Consider the following 19,635-nt stretch of genomic DNA (forward strand, 5'->3'; position numbering starts at 1 on the left):
AGTTCGAGCCCTGCGTCGGGCTCTGTGCTGACAGCTCAGAGCCTGGAGCCTGTTTCAGATTCTGTGTCTCCCTCTCTCTGACTCTCCCCCGTTCATGCTTTGTCTCTCTTTGTCTCAAAAATAAATAAACGTTAAAAAAAAAAAAAAAAGAAAGAGAAAATACAATCCATAGACCAGAGCACAAGCACTGAGTTAACCATTCATGGAGCCAGCCCCATGATGAATCCTGCAAGGGCTCCTCGCCTTTGTAAGCTTGTTCCATGGCACCCAGCCTCCCACAAGGCAGGGAGGGCCAGCACTATAACAGAGGGGCGAGCGAAGTGCTTTGGAAGCTCCAAGCAGGCAGGAGACAGTGCTACTTCCTGAGGTGGGCAGGGAGGGCTTCTCAGGCAGCTGATGTCTGCATCAAGCCCCACTGATGGGTGGGATTTCTGCAGGTAGTACTGGGAGGGAAGGCCCTCCAGGTGGAGAAAAACTCGTGGACAAAGCCAAGAGGTGGAATGTGTGTGGGGTGTGAGGGTGATACATAAAGTTCCTGCCAGCCAGAAGATATGGCTGGAAGGCAGGTCTGAGCCAGACCCTCAGGAATAATGCTCTCAACAGTTCTTCACACACAGATCAGGGTCTGCCCATCTCACAAAGAATGTAGACAGGCATTAAACCTGCCATGCTGCCAGAGTCCACAGACTCCTGTTCCTGGGGACCATCAGACCATGATGCCTTCCTTGCGGTATCTCCTGCCTTGACTTCACATGATGGGGAAAAGCCAGGGGAAGCTTTCTGCCTCAGGGTCAAGCCATCTTTGCCCTTTTACTGGCACTTCCTGAGTTGATTCCTGCCTCTTATTGTCCAAAAAGACTAGCAGCTGAGCTCTCAGTACCAGGGACAGTGCCTAGAGATGTCTGTCATTGTTTGGCTGTGGGGCCATACTGCTACCTTCTCCTTCCCTCTATGCCCCTGTAGTTTCTTTACAAAGAGAAACACAATGGCAGACTCTCAGATGCAGATGGGAGACCTGCCAGGAAAACCATTTCCTTTGGAGGCCAAGGAGCCCACTCTGATGATTGTTGTTCCTTCAGGCTCCTCCTAAGGACTATGGGGACTCCTTTCTTAGGGTCAATAAAGTTGGGAAGCAGTAGCATTCAGTGGTTAAGAATGGTTAAAATTGAGCAATCAAATGGCACTCACTAGCCTTAACCTTGCACCAGGGCAAGGTTGACTTCTCTGGTCCTCAGTGTTCTGATTGGTTAGAGGAGAATGGATGCAGCCTCCTTTGCTATTATTCCTACCAGGGGTTGGGAATAAAATAAGGTGAGGCCAAGGTTCTGATTCCTTCAGCCTGGGGATTCTCTGATGCTCTCCTTTATGCAGAGTGGCCGCTATGCTCTGGAGACCAGATGGCCTGGAGAGGGAATGTTGTCTTGACCCAGGTTCTAGCTCATGGCTTACCTCTTCTCTATCCTGGGAAGAAAGTTCCCTTGATCAGAGGCCCTCATTCCAGTAAAGTGAGATTCTGTATTCATCCAGAAAACACTTGTTCCCTTTGCTTTCTCTCCAGCTGCAGTTAACCTGAGCCCCGGAGACCCCCGGTGGATTGGAGCCTGGTGGCTCGGGCTGCTCATCTCCTCAGCCTCCTTGGTTCTCACCTCTTTCCCCTTTTTTTTCTTTCCTCGAACAATGATCAGGGAAGTGGAGGTAAGGTTCTGAGAACCCCTGACTCTACCTATAGAACTTCAAGAAAGGGAGGTGGGGATCAAATTAAACCGAACTGAGAAGCTGCAGCAAGTTAAGCAAATTCTGCATGAAATCTAAATGAGTTGCATGATACAGGACTTCTCAAAGGCTTTAGGTGAGAGTGCTGGTGAATTCCCTAAAGATGGGTTCTCACCAGTGTTCCCTTACCACTTCAACACCTCAGGTGTCAGGACAGCTTCAGGGAATGTAGTTTGGGAAACTACATGAGTAGTTGAACAAATGAGTTCATCTAAACTGGGATGAAGAGTTAAGAGCTAGTAAAAGCAGAATATATGACCTGGCACCATCTGAACCTGCAGGACTGAGTGGGAAGGGGGTCCCTAGAGCTAAAGAGCATAAGGGTGGCCTGAGAGTGAGCTTACTCTGAGCACTTGGACCTTCCATGTGTCTGCCAGCCCTGTCTGCTGGGAACAAAGTCAGGAAAGGATGAAAATGGAAAACAGAGAAGTCTGGTGGGGCTCTGATATTAGGCTGAGGGTCTAAAACTTAAAGTTCTGGGGCACTGCAGTAACTGGGTGGCCAGCTGGGTTGAAGGTCAGGGAGTCAGGGAGGAGTGAAGGCTGACCATCTGAAAAAGCCGGTGTAGAGACAGGGGATGAGACCGAGCACCGGGGCAGTGGTTGCTGGACAGTTGAGGCAAGGGCAGGCAGAGATATTCTTGGAGGGGGTGCCAAGGACTCAGCAGTGAGCCAGACTGGAGGAGAAGAGGGACCGAAGTTAGCATCAAGGTTCTGAGCCAAAGCTCCACATTGGGCAGTGAGATGTAGGCCCCTGTGTGGGAGGAGGAACAGGGGTAGGAGAGCCTTCGCTTGTCTTGGGGAAGAGTTTTGGAGGTTGGCAGTACATCGTGGTGGTTTTGGAGTCAGGCAAACCTGAGTCTGAGTCCAGGTGTGTCACTTAAAACCTTGCCAAGTGATCTTGGACAAGCTTCCTCGTGTCTAAGTTTCCTTTACAATACTGGAGATAGAGCACCTGTCTCAGAGGAGGCCATGGCATGCTGGGCATGGTGTCCAATGTGGACTAAGCACTCAGTGCATGGGAGCTCCCACGCCTGGTAGTGTGTTCCCCTGGGGGGCCGTGCACACCTGTGTAGGGGTGCAGAGCTGCAGCTGACGAGTTCATAAGTGGTAGGCGAGCTCACTGAAGTGGTATGAACAGAAAGCGTGGGCCAGGGGCCAGGACCAAGCCTTGGTTGAGCAGGACTCAACTCTGGGCCCGGAAGGAAGCAGTGACTCCATAGAGGAGACAGAAAGAAAGAGCTGGAAACAGAGGTCATTCTAGACCAGTGTATCCCAGAAGCCTGCAGCCCCTGGAATCTGAGGACAGGGAAGAAGTGCAGCCACGACAGAGAGACAGGGAGTGAGATCTGATCAGATACCTTTTGGCATCAGTCACGGGAAAGTTAGAGGTGATAACATGCTCAGAGGTATTTCAGGAGGCATTGGCATAGATGTGTTCTGGCCGGCAGCCACAACTCTGGGTTCACTAACATGCAGGTGGTGTTCGTTTCAAGAGAGCATTCTCTGGGTGCCCTCCCACACCCACACCCACACCCACACCCACACACACACCCACACACACACACACACACACACACACCTGGGGTGGGCAGCTCACTGCTGCCCATCCCTGAGCCACCAAGACCAGGAGGGTCAAGGGCCCAGGGAAGGGTCATGACAAGGAGCCTCGGACATTAACATTCACCTCCTTTGCTGCCTTCAGAGGTCTCCTGCCATAGTGGACGAGGCAAGGAAGATGGACGAGGTCAAGCCAAGAAGCTCCCTGCTGGATTTCATTAAACGTAACTGACTGACCTGGCAAAACCCTGGAGGTGGGGGGGAGGGAGGGGTCTGTCTTGAGGGAGGTTCAGGAGGTACCCCAGCCCATGTGGTATTGTGTGTGGTGAAGGTCAGTAAGAACAGGTGGTCTGTAACTGGCCCATCTCCCAGGAGGAGTTCTGCCAGGGGTCCTGGTGACTGCTTCTTTGCAGGTCTCAGGAGACTCAGATTTAGCAGTCAGCCCTGCCTTCATGGTCTGGCCCTGTGTTCTCTCCCCTCCTTTCACATGGAGGTGGCTGTCATGTGAGGAGAATGTTCCCGGTGTTGGTCCTATTTCTATCCAGCCTCCGCCTGATATCTTGTAGGCATGTCCTCATTTTACTTAGCCTGTGAGTATGTTGAGTGGGAGTCGAGCGGCTCTGTGCCCCCAGACTGGCCACTGAACACTTTGGTGCCTCAGATCTGCCATGAGAAAGAGAGGAGAGATGCCTGGAGGAGGAGGAAGGGCAGTGACCTAGTATCAAGGTACCCCTGGGCTGACTACCACAAAGGCCTGACCCCTGACAGCCGTCTGATTACAGGGTTTCCCCGCATCTTCCTGAGGTTGCTGATGAACCCGCTCTTCATGCTGGTGGTCCTGGCCCAGTGCACCTTCTCCTCTGTCATTGCTGGCCTCTCCACATTCCTCAACAAATTCCTGGAGAAGCAGTATGGTGCCTCCGCAGCCTATGCCAACTTCCTCATCGGTAAGTCCAGAGGGTGAAGGCTCTGTAGGAGCTAGGGGGCCTGCCTGAAGGAGAGGCTGGGCCCTCTGCTGCCCATACAGGATGGGTGAGGCCAGACCGGACACAGATAAGAGCCAGAAGAGGACTGTGGCCCTGGGGAAAGAATTTTAAGGACACTTTTCCTGGTTAGCCATCTAGAAGGTCTTTGGCAGATCTCTGGGGCCCCTATAATTCCAGGCAGGGAGAGGCAGAGGCTGGGGTCTGCCTTCCTTTCCATCAGAGGGGCTGGAAGCCTAAGGGCTTCCCAAAGGTCCTGACATCATCTGGGGCAACAGAGGAAAGAGAAAGGTGTAATTTGGGACTAGGCAAAATGCCTCCTGGTTTTTTTCCCCTCTTCACCAAGACTTGAATACATTCGCCTGGGTAAGGAGTATGTGGCCCAGTGATTCTCCACCCTGGCTGCACTTTAGGACCCCCTGGACAGCTTTAAAAAGTACAGATACCCAGGGCCCACCCTCAGTTGATGCAAGCAGAATCTCTGGGTGGGGCCCAGCATTGGTATTTTTTGCCAATTGAGATTGAGAATCACTGATGTGGTCCCAACCAAGTACCGAAGTGAATTATTGAGCCCAGTCCACAGGTGAGCTTGACCATAGGGATGTGGCAAGGTGGCCAGGGCCTCACCCCTCTAGCTTTCAGGCACCAACCAGCACATCAGGCAGGGAGCACCGCTGTGTGACTCATGTGGTGACAGTGAGGGTGCAATGAGGGGCCAGGTAATGAAAAGCACTTACTAAATGCACATTCAACCCACATCCCTATGACTGCAAGGGCTCCATTTATTTCTCTCTCCTTTGCACAAGCAGGACAATCTGCTACATCAAGAGAACTCTGTAGATGTGTCTGGCAAACAGTAAGCGCTGAATTAATGTCAGCTCTTACCACAGCATTTGAATGTATCAAATGTCCCTTCAGGTAGTCGTGTCTCCTTGTCCATGGTTCAGCTCAGTGTCTGCGGCTCCTCACAAGACTCCCAGTCCTGTACACCCAGACCAGCTTCTCTTTACCTGTAGGTGCTGTGAACCTCCCTGCAGCGGCCTTGGGGATGCTGTTTGGAGGAATCCTCATGAAACGTTTCGTTTTCTCTCTGCAAACCATTCCCCGCGTGGCTGCCACCATCATCACCATCTCCATGATCCTCTGTGCCCCTCTCTTCTTCATGGGATGCTCTACCCCCACTATAGCGGAGGTCTACCCCCCCAGGTAATGGGAATGAGAGGTGAGAAGATCCCCTTCACTGAGGCCAGAGCCTGGATCTGGCTGCCGTGCATCTTCCTTTCTGCTTCCTCAACTCCTCTCTTCTCTCCTTTCAATTTTGATCTAATCTCCTGTGTGGCAACTTAGAAAATGAGGCCTTGAAAAATATGCTCACTTATGAAAAGAAATCAGAGAGTCCTACTGGGTCACCAGCAATCAGTGTCAGAGTTCTGTCTTTTGTTTTGTTTTGTTTTGTTTTTAAGAAGTACCAAGGGGCGCCTGGGTGGCGCAGTCGGTTAAACGTCCGACTTCAGCCAGGTCACGATCTCGCGGTCCGGGAGTTCGAGCCCCGCGTCGGGCTCTGGGCTGATGGCTCAGAGCCTGGAGCCTGTTTCCGATTCTGTGTCTCCCTCTCTCTCTGCCCCTCCCCCGTTCATGCTCTGTCTCTCTCTGTCCCAAAAAAATAAATAAACGTTGAAAAAAAAAATTTGAAAAAAAAAAAAAAAAAAAAAGAAGTACCAAAAACTGGTTAATTTGGTTTCAGGATGAATCTGTAGGGCTGTGAGCCTCAGGAACCAGGAAATAAGCTATGTTTAGCATCAGCTCTGTGCCAGCTACAATTACAAAGTCTCCTTGAGCTGCTGAAGAAAGATGAGAGAAGGGGACTTGAAAAGATCTGGGAAAGAACAATGAAAGTGATGGCAGACTCAAACAAAATTAGGGCAGGAGAGGAAGAAGGCAGGTAAAGTACACCTGTCGGTTTGCATAAAGCAACCTGGTCCTAAGTTTTGAATCTGGTGTCATGTTCAGGAAGAGTTTTAGGGGCCTGTGAGGGAAGGGTGCTAAACAAAGAGCATTTGTTTTTACCTGAGTGCCCCTTCCAACGACTTCTTCTTTTACATTTTGCCTAACAAGGTTGCAATGTTTGGACATACTGTACCCTTCTGTCTTGGTGTTTTCTCTTTTTCTCTGAAATTGCCTCTTCTGTCTTTGGTGGGTGAAGGAGGGAAGGGAGGGCTGCTCAGGGCGGGGACCCCCCCCCCCACCACCACCAGGGTGCGTTGTTCTGCAGGCTGACTGTGGATTGAGAGAGGCCGAGAGAGCTTGGAGCCCCTGGGCTGCTCTCAGTGGGGGTTTTTAGCACAGGGCTCTGTCATCAGACTGGGGAGAGTCTGGCACAGCCCTTTGTAGCTGGGGAAAGTTACTTGTCTCATCTGCAGTTTTCTCATCACAGAAGCAATGGAATTAATTGAAGAGTTGTCATGATGGCTGCGTGAAAAGCCGTGAGCATGGTTCCTGGCACATAAGAGGCACCCCATTACTGTTAACTATCAGTGGTGTCATTGTTTTAGCAGCCCCCTGGCTTGGGGTTTGTCAGCCTATGCCTACCCTCCCCAGAGACGATCATGAACATCAGATGTGGCGGGGGTGGGGGGGGTGGTGAGAATGGTGAGGTCAGCTGGTGAAACCCCCTTGGGTGCAGCACAGGGGGTGGAGCGACCTAGACAATGTCTCCATAGAACCAGAGACTGGAGCCCTCTCGACCCCAGATTGCCTCAAGGAGCCCCAGCCTTCCCTCCGCCTGAGCACAGATGAAGGAGAAGGGAAGGGAAATATTGCCTGTGACTTTGCATAGCATCTGCCGTCTCTTTCATCGGAGTCCTGGCTGGTTGGGTGTCTTGACGTCCTTCTTCAGTGTGGGGTTTGCTGACCATGCCTTGCCGAGCTGCACCTGGTGATGCCATGAGCCCTGATCAGGCAGTCAGTTCACCATCGGCTCCGATAAGCATCATTCAGGTCCCAGGGTGGCGCTGGCCCAAGACAGAGACGCACAGGCACACTAAACAGGCGGGAAACTCACACTGGGCTGGCGTGAGGAGACTTTTCTTTGGTCTTGCTTTGTTTAATTCCCCATTTCCTGTTTTGCTGGCAGGACATCAAGTCCTATACATCCGCAGACTCCTGCCTGCCGCAAGGACTGCTTGTGCCCAGATTCCATCTTCCACCCAGTCTGCGGAGACAATGGAGTGGAGTACCTCTCCCCGTGCCACGCCGGCTGCAGTGAGATTAACGTCAGCTCAGTAGCCTCCAAGCAGCTGGTAAGGGTGGGAGAAGCCCCGTGGGGTCTCTGTGCTCAGCATGTGCCCTCGCAGACCACACCTAGGCTCCAGGATGGGCAGACTGCCACCCACCCCACACTCATTCCCAGCTTCTGGCCTCTGGGCCACACCCGCCCTCTCTCCACCTCCCCTTCCCTAAGGTCATGACCAGATGCCTACAGCCCAAAGTCAATTAAAGATTGGCCGATGTTCAACAGATTCACATTCCTGAGGCCTAACAATGCTCAGAGCAGAAACAAGCCAAAGAACTGCTTCAGCTGAGGCCTTTGAGCCTCATCCCGAAGGATCCTAATGGGCATCCTGGATCCTGCATACTGGCTGTGTGGAAAGCCACAGAGGCAGGCCTAGATAAACTGAGGACAGAGGATCTTCTGTGATGTGGCCCCAGAAGGTTAGAGCTGAAAGTGTGACCTAGGGCATTCAGTGGAACCTGTCAGCCCCTACATGTGGCCACACAACTGACCTGAAGTCCTGAGCTATTTAGGGACAGATCTGGGACTAGAACCCAGGACCCAGCCTCAGTCTGGGACACATCTGTTCAAGGTCACATATCTCCTCACCAGCAGCCTTCCAGTGGTGCAACCCACATTCACTATGCCCACCTGGCAAGGTTCTAACAGCCCTCTGAGTGCTATGCCTCCTGGATTCTAGGGTCAGTCAGCAGCAAACCAAGTCAAGACATTTGTTCAGTTATTCAACAAATATTTAGTGAACATCCAGCATGGCCACAGAAGTTGAGGATTCAGCAGTGAACCCATCAGACAAGGTGCCTGCTCTCACTGAGTTTGCATTCTATCAAATAAACGCACAAGAGGGGCGCCTGGGTGGCGCAGTCGGTTGAGCGTCCGACTTCAGCCAGGTCACGATCTCGCGGTCCGTGAGTTCGAGACCCGCGTCGGGCTCTGGGCTGATGGCTCGGAGCCTGGAGCCTGTTTCTGATTCTGTGTCTCCCTCTCTCTCTGCCCCTCCCCCGTTCATGCTCTGTCTCTCTCTGTCCCAAAAATAAATAAACGTTGAAAAAAAAATTAAAAAAAAAAATAAACGCACAAGATAGTTTTAGAATGTAATCCATGCCCCCAAGAGACTTAATGGACAGAGAGTGTCTGGGGGCCTCCCTGAAGAGGTGACATTAGAACTGAACAACCAGAAGAGGAAGACCCTAGAAAGTCCTGGAAGTGAGGCATTCCAGGTAAAGAAACAGCAAGAGCAACGCCCTAGGGCATGACCTAGCTGGGTGCAGGAGAAAGCAGAGAAGGCCAGGGTTGGTGCTGAGAGGCATGTCACACATAGGCCAAGGCTGGCCAGGCCAGGCCTAGGATTTGGATCTACCTTTTGCTAAAAGCAATGGAAAGTCTGTTCAGTTCTTCTAAAGATGCCCTAAGGAAAAGCATACGCCTCGTTCCTTTAAGCCTGTGTGGAAGGCATGGACAAGGCTAGCCCCACTTAGCATCATCCTCTGAGAGCACAGGGCAAGGCTGCTCCCACAGCCACCTCTGTGGGCAGGTGGAGGACAAGGAATGCAGACATGATGCTCTCTCCATTGCCTTCTAGTCAAATGAGTCTGTGGTGGCTTCTGTGGTTTCCTTATCTTTATTTACTTACCTCTGACTCATCTGCTTCCAGAAATCATCTTGACAGGTTTCCAATAATTACACAGAGCCATTAGCATAATATCAAGAACAGACGGTAAATTACAAAGGGAAAAGATCTATGTTAAAAAAAAAATCCAGACTGAGGGAACTAATAGCCATACTGCACATAACTTATTTCTGAGCTTCCTGGCAGCCAAAACAAAGAAGGTGTGTAGTTCCTGCTGTCTGCCAGAAGGGGGCATACTAGCTCCTTAGTTCTGGTCCTAGCCTTGTAACCGCTATGACACTTAAATGGTCATAGGCTAGTCCATCAGATGCTGTGAAAGGTAAGGTGAAGACCACCTGTCACGGGCAGTGGCCACCAAGGCCAGTCTTACAAGAGCGCTGGACTATCTGGACTTGCAGATTTGAGACAGGGACCTCCTTCGCTAGAGGCCTTCACAGACGGGAGGAGTTCCGCTCAGGCAGAGGCCTAACAGATGAAGAGCTCAGCAGATTCAGCTAGGTTCCCACTGCTGTCTCCTATTTATACCTTTCTTACCTTCCGTGCAATAAGCACACAAACTGCAAGAACAACCCATGAAACCACTGCTGCTGGGCACAGGCCAGCCTGGCCCTGAAGAGAGCCCTCCCAGCCCCTGGTCCCAAGCTGGGTAGGCCTTGCCTGGCAGTGGGATCCTGCATGTCCTGATGTGAGTGGAACCGCTGGAGGGGCCCAGCCCGTGCTAGATGACTGGTTTTGGTGAAGATGGTTTTGATTGCCCAAACAGAGGTCAGAGGTGGTATCCATGGGGCACCTCGAACCCCTCACCAGGTCTGCTCTCCAGCCTCCACATGCAGCATTGCCCAGCTCCCCAGGGCAGAGCTGTCAAAACCTGAGGGGCTCTTAGGCTAGAGCCGGTGCAGGTGTTTGTCATGTGTGGAGGCCAAATAATAACAGCAGATTTCCCCCTCCCCTCTCCCTCTCCTTCCCAAGACCTATTTGAACTGCAGCTGTGTGACCGGGGCGTCCTCTTCAGCCAAGACGGGACCATGCCCCATCCCCTGTGCCCACTTCCTGCTCCCGGCCATCTTCCTCATCTCCTTCGTGGCCCTCATAGCCTGCATCTCCCACAACCCGCTCTACATGATGGTTCTGCGGTGAGTGCGCCTCTCCTTCCCCATGCTGCCTGCTTCTGCCTCTCCTTCCTTTCCCTCAGAGTCCTTTGAACGCCAATCTGCAATGCCCTTTGGATGATGCGGGACGGTGATACTAACACAACGATGCCGGGGGCCCTGCCGAGCCAGACTCGGTGCGGAGCCCCTCACTGTGCTGCCTCAGTCTGTCTCAGGGCACCCATGTGCCCTGTTGGCACCTCCACTCTGCACTGAGAGACCCCAGCCCTGGGAGGGCAGAGCCATGAACAGTTAAGTCCTGATGAAGCCGGGCTGCCTGGTTCCATGCTGTGGAAATGCCTGTAGATTCACTCATATTTAAATCCTGGAAGAACTGAGAAGAAGGAGGAGAATTGAGTTAGATGCACAAAATCAAGGAAGAAAAATATGAAAAGTTTTTCCAGAGACAGAATGAAGGCTATGAGGAAGAATGAAAATAAGAAAAGCCCAGTGTGTGAGGAGCCAGGACCAAGTTCTCCAGTCAGAAGGGAGAAGCTGGCCAAGGTGGGAGGGGAGGACAGAGGTGTTCCATTACAGTGGCGGTGAAATGTCTCTGAAGTTTTAGCAGGGAACTGACCCTTCCTTCACCTCATCCTCTGCAAAAGGGAAAACAACATTTCAACCAAGTTCACCTAACCCACCCCTGCCTGCCTCTTTCCTGTCCTCACCCACCTTGAAAGAAGAAAGGGAAAAACACAGGATTTGGATGCCCATCGCTAGGGTCACAGACCCAGCTCTGCCATGCGTTGGCTGAATGCCAACCTCACTGAGTCTCAGTTTCCTCATTTATGAAAAGAGGTTAATGATAATTGACAGGAAAGGACTGGTGTTAGGATTACCTGGTAAATTGCCTTGTAAATATAAGGTATCCTATATATTAGTTAATTATCACTATTAACCAAACTCTAAGAATCATTAACAGGTAGCTAGGTGCCAATGACCTATTCTTCCCAAAAGGCTAAGAGATGAAGAACAGAAGCAGCCACTTGTCAGGACCTGGGATTTTATCCTAATTATAAGTTAGCTTGCAAACTACCAAGCTCCTGTTTTTGTTACTGTTTCAAGAATGCTGGCAGAAGACAGGAGACTCCTGGTTCAAAGATAAAGGACTATTACTCACAGCACAGTAAGGAGCGTGAACATCATTTATCCTGTGTCCCACATCCCATGGGGTGACCTAGAGCACCCAGGTGTATGTTTCACATGCAGTGAGCTTATGACACAGTGATGAACACTGAGCTTGAGAGAGTCACAGCTATATAGACCAAGACTGCTCTTAGTCTAGGGGAAGATTTTACCCCATGCCTCCAGGTTGCTCATTGCAACCACCATCCTGAGAAACGGCGCAGAAAAAGAGCAGTCAGAACCTTGTGTTCTTAGCATATTCCACAGGAACATGTGGGGATGCTCAGAGCCAGAGCATTTTGCTTCTCCCAATACCATCAGTACCCTCTTTCTACCACTCCCCACCCTGTGCATTCCAAGCATGAGTACTTTCACCTGAGGCCCCTGGGTGGGGTTACCTCTTGCACCAGGGCCAGATGGGCTGTGGAGGACCCTCTAACCCTGAGAAAGATCTGTGGGTGGCCAGGATGAGGAGAGGGAACAGGATAAGGAAATTTCACAGGGAAGTCCCTGAGCAGTCTGCCTCCCAGAGGACTACAACAAGCCTTAGGGATAGGGAAGCTGTGGAGAAGGAGCATCATTTCAACCAGAGGATGGGCTTTCCTAGGAAACCTCTCCCTTCTAAGTCTGGCAGGGGCTGAAGTGAAATTGAAGAGGCCCCAGGACCCCAAAATTGTTTAAAGATAAATCCCACTGGGAAAGATGGGAAAACGGATGCTATTTAGCGTGGAGAAGGTGAAGCTTAAAGATGACTTTGTAGGTGACCCAACTGTTGTTTGTACCCTGACCCCCAACTAGGCATGGAAATACAGGCTGTGAGGGAAGCTTCACCAGAAATGTGGAAGGAAAGAGTGGGCAGAATGCCAGAGTTAATTCACCTCCAATGTCAGCAGACACCATAAGAGGCTCAAGTTGTCTATCAGAAGGCAAACTGGGGTGCCCAAGCCCCATTCAGTTCAGAATCTAGGGGAGTCTGCCCAGGGACAATGACCAAGACTTATGAATTGGGCCACTGGAGGGACCTATAGGCATAAAGGGAGCATCCATTAGATTGAGATTTGAGGCACTTTCCACTGGGGGGTCCCAAGTGGCTGTCTTTTTCCCCTGCTGCACCCCATGAGTACTGTTTTCACTGGGCCTTCCTTCAGAGGAACTGGAAGAGGGTCCCATTCCACTCTGCTGGCAGGACTGTGGGGACAGAACAAAATGTGTGCAGAGACCTGGAGATTAGTTCTGACTTCCCTTCCTTGATGTCTCCTCGGCCCCGAATGCCCTTCCCCCACAGATACCCACCCAGGAGTGTGGGTTTTCAGAGCACAGAGAAGCCTGATGCCTCTGCAGGCCACCTCCTGGCTCCCCACCTTGTGGATGGGGTGTCCTCCCTTTCTGCCCCACGCCCAGCTGGGATGGCAGGGCCTGGCAATGCCACTGACAGATAGCTTCCCCATCGCTCTCTGAATCTCCTTCCTCAGCCAAACATTCATCCCCTCTTGAGGGAAGAAGGGTAGGGGTAAGAGTGGCTACATAATTTGTAGGATCCAGTGCAGAATGAAAATGGGAGGCTCCTGGTTCCAAAATTATTGAGAATTTCAAGACGGCCGCAGCAGACCGTTAAACCAAACGTGGGGCCTTTCCGAGGGTGGGGGTCTGGGAGGCTGCACAGGCCACACGCCCAGGAAGCTGGCCCCAGGGAGAGGATTCTTTTCATTGCACACAGAAGCCTACAGCCCAGGGGCCTTAATTAGACTTTCATCAGGGCTGTCTTTATTGCTATTTACACTCCATGGGAGTTGTTCAGGCCTGCTGCTCTGAACACACCCTTCCCCATCCTTCTGTCCGTTCCCAGCCTTTTCTGCCCTCTGCCTCTTGGAGGGGACACTGGGCAACCCTGAAAGTCACAGGGACCAGTGGTTCTCAAATGCGAGTGTGCAACAGAATCTCGGGGAGGGCTTCCTAAAGCACAGATGTCCGGGCCCCGCTCCCAGAGGATCTGATTCTTAGGTCTGAGGTAGGGCCTGGGAATCTGCCTTTCTAACAAGTTCCTGGGGTGTGGGGAGGTGCTCATGCTGCTGGTCCAGCGATGATGCTTTGAGAACCACAGATATAAACAATAGGAGCACTTGGCTGAGGTGAATCCAGTCGGTCAGGTGGCTGTCAGGCCACTGGGGGGCAGGTTCTGGCATGCTCTGAGGTTGGCTGCCCCTGAGCGAAGGCACAGCCCTCAGGCCTCTGGCTGCTGACTTCCAATCTTCCTTTACAGTGTGGTGAACCAGGAAGAAAAGTCATTTGCCATCGGGGTACAGTTCTTGCTGATGCGCCTGCTGGGTAAGTGTCTGCGATGCCCCCTTCCTTCCTGGGGAGTGGCACCAGGCATCTGAGGGCTGTGAAGTGCAGGTTGGGGTTGCAGGAAGCCCTCTCTCATCTCTGCTGTGAAGAGAAGCTGTGCATAATCAAGCATCAGCAAAGGCCAAGACCCTATATGGATGGCTTCCCTGTTCCTTGAGGTTAGGAAAGATTCCATCTATGGCATTAATTCCAAACAAAACCATGTAAGAAAAATGAAAAGTGGACACAGCTGAGAATACCTAATAAAGAATTGAAGGCAGGTATTTTTTCATCTCTCTCCAAGAACTGGCTGTAGGAACAAAAACCCTGCATTCCTGTCCCAGAACAGCAGCTGAGCCCAGCCCTGGCTTCCCTCCCATTTTACAAAACTCCCTCCCTTGCCTCTATGCAGCAAATATTTCTCATTGAGGTGGGGCGGGGGGAAGCCTCTGCCGACAAGCCCTGCCCACGCTCCAGCAGCCCAGAGCCCACCCTCCATCCGGAGGGATGGAGCTGTGAGCACAGGATCAGTAATGCTCCCCACCCCCCACCTGAGGGCAAGCTCCCTGAGGGCATGGTCTGGGGGAGGCTGGGGCATGTGTGGACCTCACGGCCCTTTCCCAGAGGCTCGTGCTGGATCCTCCCTTCTTGACACATTTAGGAATCAACGTGCAGACCCTTGCAGTGACAGGTAAACCAAGTAAAGGGACTAAATTCGACTGAGTATGAAGGACCCAGTGTGTGCACACTGCAGTGGGGAATATGGCAATTGCCCCAGAGGGACTTCAGTTGCTATGGGAGTGGACTTTCTGACCCTACATGCTGAAATCCCTGCAGGGCCCACCGTGCATTATTGTCCAGGAGCCAGGCCTCGCTTGGCCCTCCGTTATCGTTCTGGGGTGTGTTGGTGATGTCCCTGGTGGGGCCTGCTGAGCGAGAACCTTTGAGGAATGAACCAGCCTTTTCAATGGGATTTCTCAGGCTCGGGTCACTTGCTCCCCTCCTTCCAGCACGGTGCCTTCGGACCCTCCTCCTCAGGCCTGTATTACCAGCATGGAGGATGCAGGGCAGTGGGCTCTACCCTGTCCTGGTGGCAGAGGCACTGCCGTCACCACACCTCCTTGCTGTCATTTAGCCTATCATACATGATTCATGTATAACTTGCTCCAAAATCTCTGCTGGGAAGGAAACCCTGCATTCTGCCCAACACAGCCAGCAGCTAGGACGGGCTCTGAGGACCTTCTCCTAGCCGCCTTGCAAACAGTCACGGTCCCACTGCTCAAAGCACCTGCTGCCTTTGTTTTCTCATTGGAGCTCAGACAACTCCATCTGGAACCACAGTTAGAAAATCCAGGCTGAAGGCATTTCCATTCATCACCCATGAACACAGCCCCACTCTGGGGTGGAAAGAAGGACATGGATAAAACCCAGCAAGTTTTAAATTACCCACTGAAATTTGGTTGAAAATTTCTCTGGATTTCGTTTCTATTTAGGGAAGCGTCCTTGGTGGACAATCCTTGTGGCCAGTTTCCATCCCCCGCTTAGCTGGAGACTTGGAAGTGAGCAGGGTCTGAGTAGAGAGGCTGGTTCTCAAAGGTTCCCATTATGGGTGGAGCCACAAGCAGATTTCCTCTTTCTTTCTTCCTGAAGCAGCTTCTCACAGGGCCCTAAAGACAGTCTGGAGACTGTTCTGAGGGCAGGGTTTGGGGTGTGAATCCCAGACAAGCCCCTCCCCAGTCCCGAGACTGCCTAGAACTGTAGCTAACAATACAGGAGTCATTCTGAATATTTAACACCAGGATGGCATAGCCTCTGCCTCACCGCTCAGCTGTGGGGAAGTTCAGGGGGCTGGGGTAGAGGCTCTGAGCAGCCAGAGTGTTGGGGGTCTTGTGGGGGTGCTGTCTCAGCCACAGAGGCAGCCTGTTGTGGTGAAAGATGGGACCAGAGGAAACCAGGGTTCAGAGCCCAGCCCTGACCCTCCCGGCTATGCAACGGTGAGCTAGCCATGCCCACCTTCCTCCTTCTTAAGACAAGGGTACCCACCCACCTGTGAGGACTTGAGGAGTCGATGCCCTCAGGAGGCTCCTGCCACAAGGTGGAGGTCAGCCTATCTCCACTTGGGACCAATCCAGCGTGAGAACTATGTGGTATGTCTGAGCTGGCATCACGGTGGCCGCTGTGACTCACTGCCCCGAAAGTATGGCTCAGGTCCCTTTTCTAAGCCTCTAGTGAAAGAGGAATTCATGCTTCTCGGGAAGCTATTCGGCTTTCCAAAGTCACTGTGGTTCCCAGGGCTGGGGCAGAGCCGGTCTCATTCAGGCAAACCACACAGGGGCGATGGGTGGGTGGGTGTGCTCTCCTGTCACCCGGTCGGGTGCCTCAGCCTGCACCTCCATGTGACTGGACTCTCTCAACTCTCTTCCCACCGACACCAGCCTGGCTGCCGTCTCCAGCCCTCTACGGCCTCACCATCGACTACTCTTGCATCCGGTGGAGCTTGCAGTGCTCAGGGAGGCGCGGGGCCTGTGCCTACTACAACAATGATGCTCTCCGAGACAGGTGAGGGCCCGGCAGCCCGCCTTGGGCGGGGCTGGAGAGGGGGTCAGGCCCCAGCCCAGAGCAGAGGGCAGCCATCTGCTGTGGCAGCTCTGGGGGGGGGGGGCGGGGAGGGGGCAGCCGGGCTTCTGAGGGAGGGGACTAGAGGGGCGCTGTCATGGAGAGGGACCAGGGGTCACTGGTGACAGAGAGCCATCCAGGTGATGGAGAGAGAGAGAGAGAGAGAGCCCACCAGCACACGCACACACTACTGGGAGCTAGCCCCTGGTCCACAGTCCCTCAGGAGGGGAAGCAGCAGAAAGAAGTTTGTCAAAGGGAAAGGGATGGCTGCAGTCTGAGGCGAGGCTGTGGCTGTGGAATGATGCAGGCCATCTCCCATGCTCTGAGAGAGGTGGCCCCACCGTGGCTCATGGCACGGGTCAAGGGCAGGTGGGCCTAACCTGCCTCAGCACCCCTTCCAGCCATCTCACCTGTTGCCCATCACCATATAGATCAGAAACCGAGGGGAGAGTGGGCTTGAGGGGGTGGAACAGAGTCTGGAAACAGTGTCAGAGTGGCATAGAAGGCCGGGAGAGGGCTGGACCAAGAGGGCAGTGAGCAGACACCCGTCTCCTGGCTATGCTGGGAGGACCAGATGCTCCAAACTGGCTGGGGCCGCAGTGTTGTCTCTGGCCCTGGGAGCATGATGGGGCAGGGAGAGGGGGGCAGGGAGGGGGGCAGTGCAGGGGTGGGGAAGGACTACTGGATTGGGAACATCATGCCTATTCTCTGGGAGGCTCCTGCCCGTGGGTCAGAGAGATGAGGAAAGTGGTCCCCAGCTGGGTGGTAATGGATCCTTACCTGACAACATAGTCCCTGGGCCACTGTGGAAATGATGATGCTCTTCTCCATGGCCCTGGGACCCGGTCCACAGAGCCTCCACACCCCCTCACTGGCCCCGCCTCCTCCTGCTGTACAGGTACCTGGGCCTGCAGGTGGGCTACAAGGCGCTGGGCACGCTGCTGCTCGTGTTCATCAGCTGGCGGGTGAAGAGGAACAAGGAATACAATGTGCAGGAGAAGGCTGCGGGCCTCATCTGACCCTGGATGCCCGGCCCGGCCCGGCCACTGCCCTGCTCCAGAAAGTGGACCCTGCCCCCCCAACACCCGCCTGTATTCACTGTTAACACATCACTTCCTTTTTGTTTTTTAAGTAAGAGAGAAACCCCAGTCACCGTTCGCCTTCCCTGCCTCCTCCTCCCCCAGGATTCCTTAGGTCCACTGTGCACCTGGGCTGGATGGACACTGAGCTGGAGGGCCAGGTCTCCTCTGGATCCTCAGGAGGCTCTCCTCAGTGCTGGATGACCACCAAAGCAGCCCCGGCCCCTCACCAGCCTTGGGAGGTGGGGGTGGTTTCCTAAGTGGAGAGAGGAAAGGCATATCTTCCCAGAGGAAAAAGGGAGAGGGCTGGATTATGATTAATGGCCAGATCCAGGCTAGAGGAGAGGTGAGCCTGGCTGTAGCCCCTTTGAGTCTCCGTTCAGCATCAGCACGGAACCCAGGAGGGGCTGGCCTCCTTCCCCTCAGGTCTTTGTGTTCTGCTCTTAAAGGCCATCTTGGAAGCTGCCATGTTGGGAAGTATGGCCAGTCAGTCTCCTCTCAGTTCCCTCATCCTCAGGCACCAGAGCAGGGACCAAGAAACCCTGAGGGTGGGTCATCCAGATGCTGTTCATGTTAACTCTAGACCCTTCTGTGCTAAGAAAGCCACACCATGGTGAAGACTTGAGGAGGGCTGTGAAGTGGTCCGTAGCCCGACCTCCCACACCCACAAAGTGAGGACGAGACCACTCAACTCAGACTGATGAGAAGACCCTCCCCAAGTTTTCTTGGGAGCAGACTAGGTGGCCTCACATGGGCCTCCCTGTCTGGACCTCACCCTGTGTGTCAAAGAGTAAAGACGGGCAGTCCAGATGTCAGCAGAGCAAGTGATGAAGCTGAGGGGACGTCAAGGGCTACCAAGCTGGATGGCAAGCTGCAGCTCGCAAAATAGAAGCCAGCATGGTCGGCTCCCCTGTTCCAAACAAGCTTGTATTAACATTTTCTCAGCCTCTTCTCACTGCCCCTCTGTGGGCCTGGGTTGCACTACCCTGCTGCTATGTGGTAAAGGTTCAGACTTAGAAGTCCACAAAGGAGGCCTTTCATCAACAAGTATTTTATTTATTGCAAAGCAGCTTTGTGCAAGGCAGTGCTAGTACATGGTGCTCCACCGAGCTTTCCTGAGACCTCCCCTCACCTCCCTCTGTCTACACTGGGCCTTCTTCCAGAGTGTGCTCAGTGGAGAGCAGCAGGAGAGGCACAGCACAAGCCCAGAGCTTATGAACAGGATCTTGGCCATCAGTGTCCCACCAGGTTGCCCCTGAACCTGGCCCTTTGCCAGATAGACACCTGGCTCACCATGTCCTCTGGAGCAGCTGGGAACTGGTTATTGCCATACATGACTCTCTTGAGTGCCACTCCTCTTAGAAGAAGCATACCAGAAGCCACCTCTGAGAACGGCTTATATGGTAGTAAGCCAAAAAATGTATGTCAGTGGCCAAACTGCCATGAGACTGAAGTCTTTGTGAAAGCCACCATTAGAGATGGCTTTATTTCCTAAGCCACCTTTTTATTTCCAAAGATCTCACTCAGGAAGGGAGGCTCCATGCAACCTCAGGGGCCAGTTTCAGCATTTAAAATGGGTCTGCTTGGAAAACGATTCCCTGCAACTAATCCTGGTCCTTCTTGCTGCGATGTAACCAAATTCTGAAGGCACTACCTTCAGCTGAGCTGACAAACATCGGATGCCAGCCTGCAGATTCTGGAAGATTGGTTGCCCTCCCAAGGCTTTATTCTATTATGATATTGCTATTAATATATTATAATTTTGCTATTGCTGTAACTTGGTTATGAATTTGTACTGTCATGTGTATCTGTCAGAGAGCCCACAGAACTGTACTTTCTGGCCAGAGAAGGTGCCCAGGCCATAACCTCAGGGGCCCATAGCCATGGAGATCGGAGATAATGCGACTCTCAACCCATTAGCCTGGTATAGAGCAGGCCGCAGACACTCCCTGTTCCTTCAGTGACATTCTGCAGATAACTGTCAAAGCCCACGGTCCTGGGCTCTCAGGAGGCCTAATAATCTCTGCCTGAGTTTATAGCCGTAAGTGGAATTGAACACCAACAGCTAAGTCCATGACATAACTCAGAATTAATATCATAATCATCAT

At 52.7% G+C, this 19,635-nt stretch overlaps 1 protein-coding gene across 1 annotated transcript in view; it reads left to right on the forward strand.

The window, feature by feature from the left end:
* Positions 1-19,304, forward strand: part of SLCO2A1 (solute carrier organic anion transporter family member 2A1) — an 83,260-nt gene extending 63,956 nt beyond the window's left edge. Inside the window, exons 6-14 of the mRNA XM_045503591.1 lie at positions 1,559-1,695; positions 3,478-3,556; positions 4,115-4,279; positions 5,332-5,521; positions 7,449-7,614; positions 10,204-10,367; positions 13,768-13,832; positions 16,268-16,391; positions 17,347-19,304. Coding sequence (XP_045359547.1) covers positions 1,559-1,695; positions 3,478-3,556; positions 4,115-4,279; positions 5,332-5,521; positions 7,449-7,614; positions 10,204-10,367; positions 13,768-13,832; positions 16,268-16,391; positions 17,347-17,467 — 1,211 coding nt within the window. The 3' untranslated portion in view covers positions 17,468-19,304. The remainder of the gene's footprint in view (positions 1-1,558; positions 1,696-3,477; positions 3,557-4,114; positions 4,280-5,331; positions 5,522-7,448; positions 7,615-10,203; positions 10,368-13,767; positions 13,833-16,267; positions 16,392-17,346) is intronic.
* Positions 19,305-19,635: the final 331 nt, after the last annotated feature.

The sequence above is a fragment of the Leopardus geoffroyi genome, chromosome C2, assembly GCF_018350155.1.
Source record: "Leopardus geoffroyi isolate Oge1 chromosome C2, O.geoffroyi_Oge1_pat1.0, whole genome shotgun sequence".
In the NCBI taxonomy this organism is placed as follows: Eukaryota; Metazoa; Chordata; class Mammalia; order Carnivora; family Felidae; genus Leopardus; species Leopardus geoffroyi.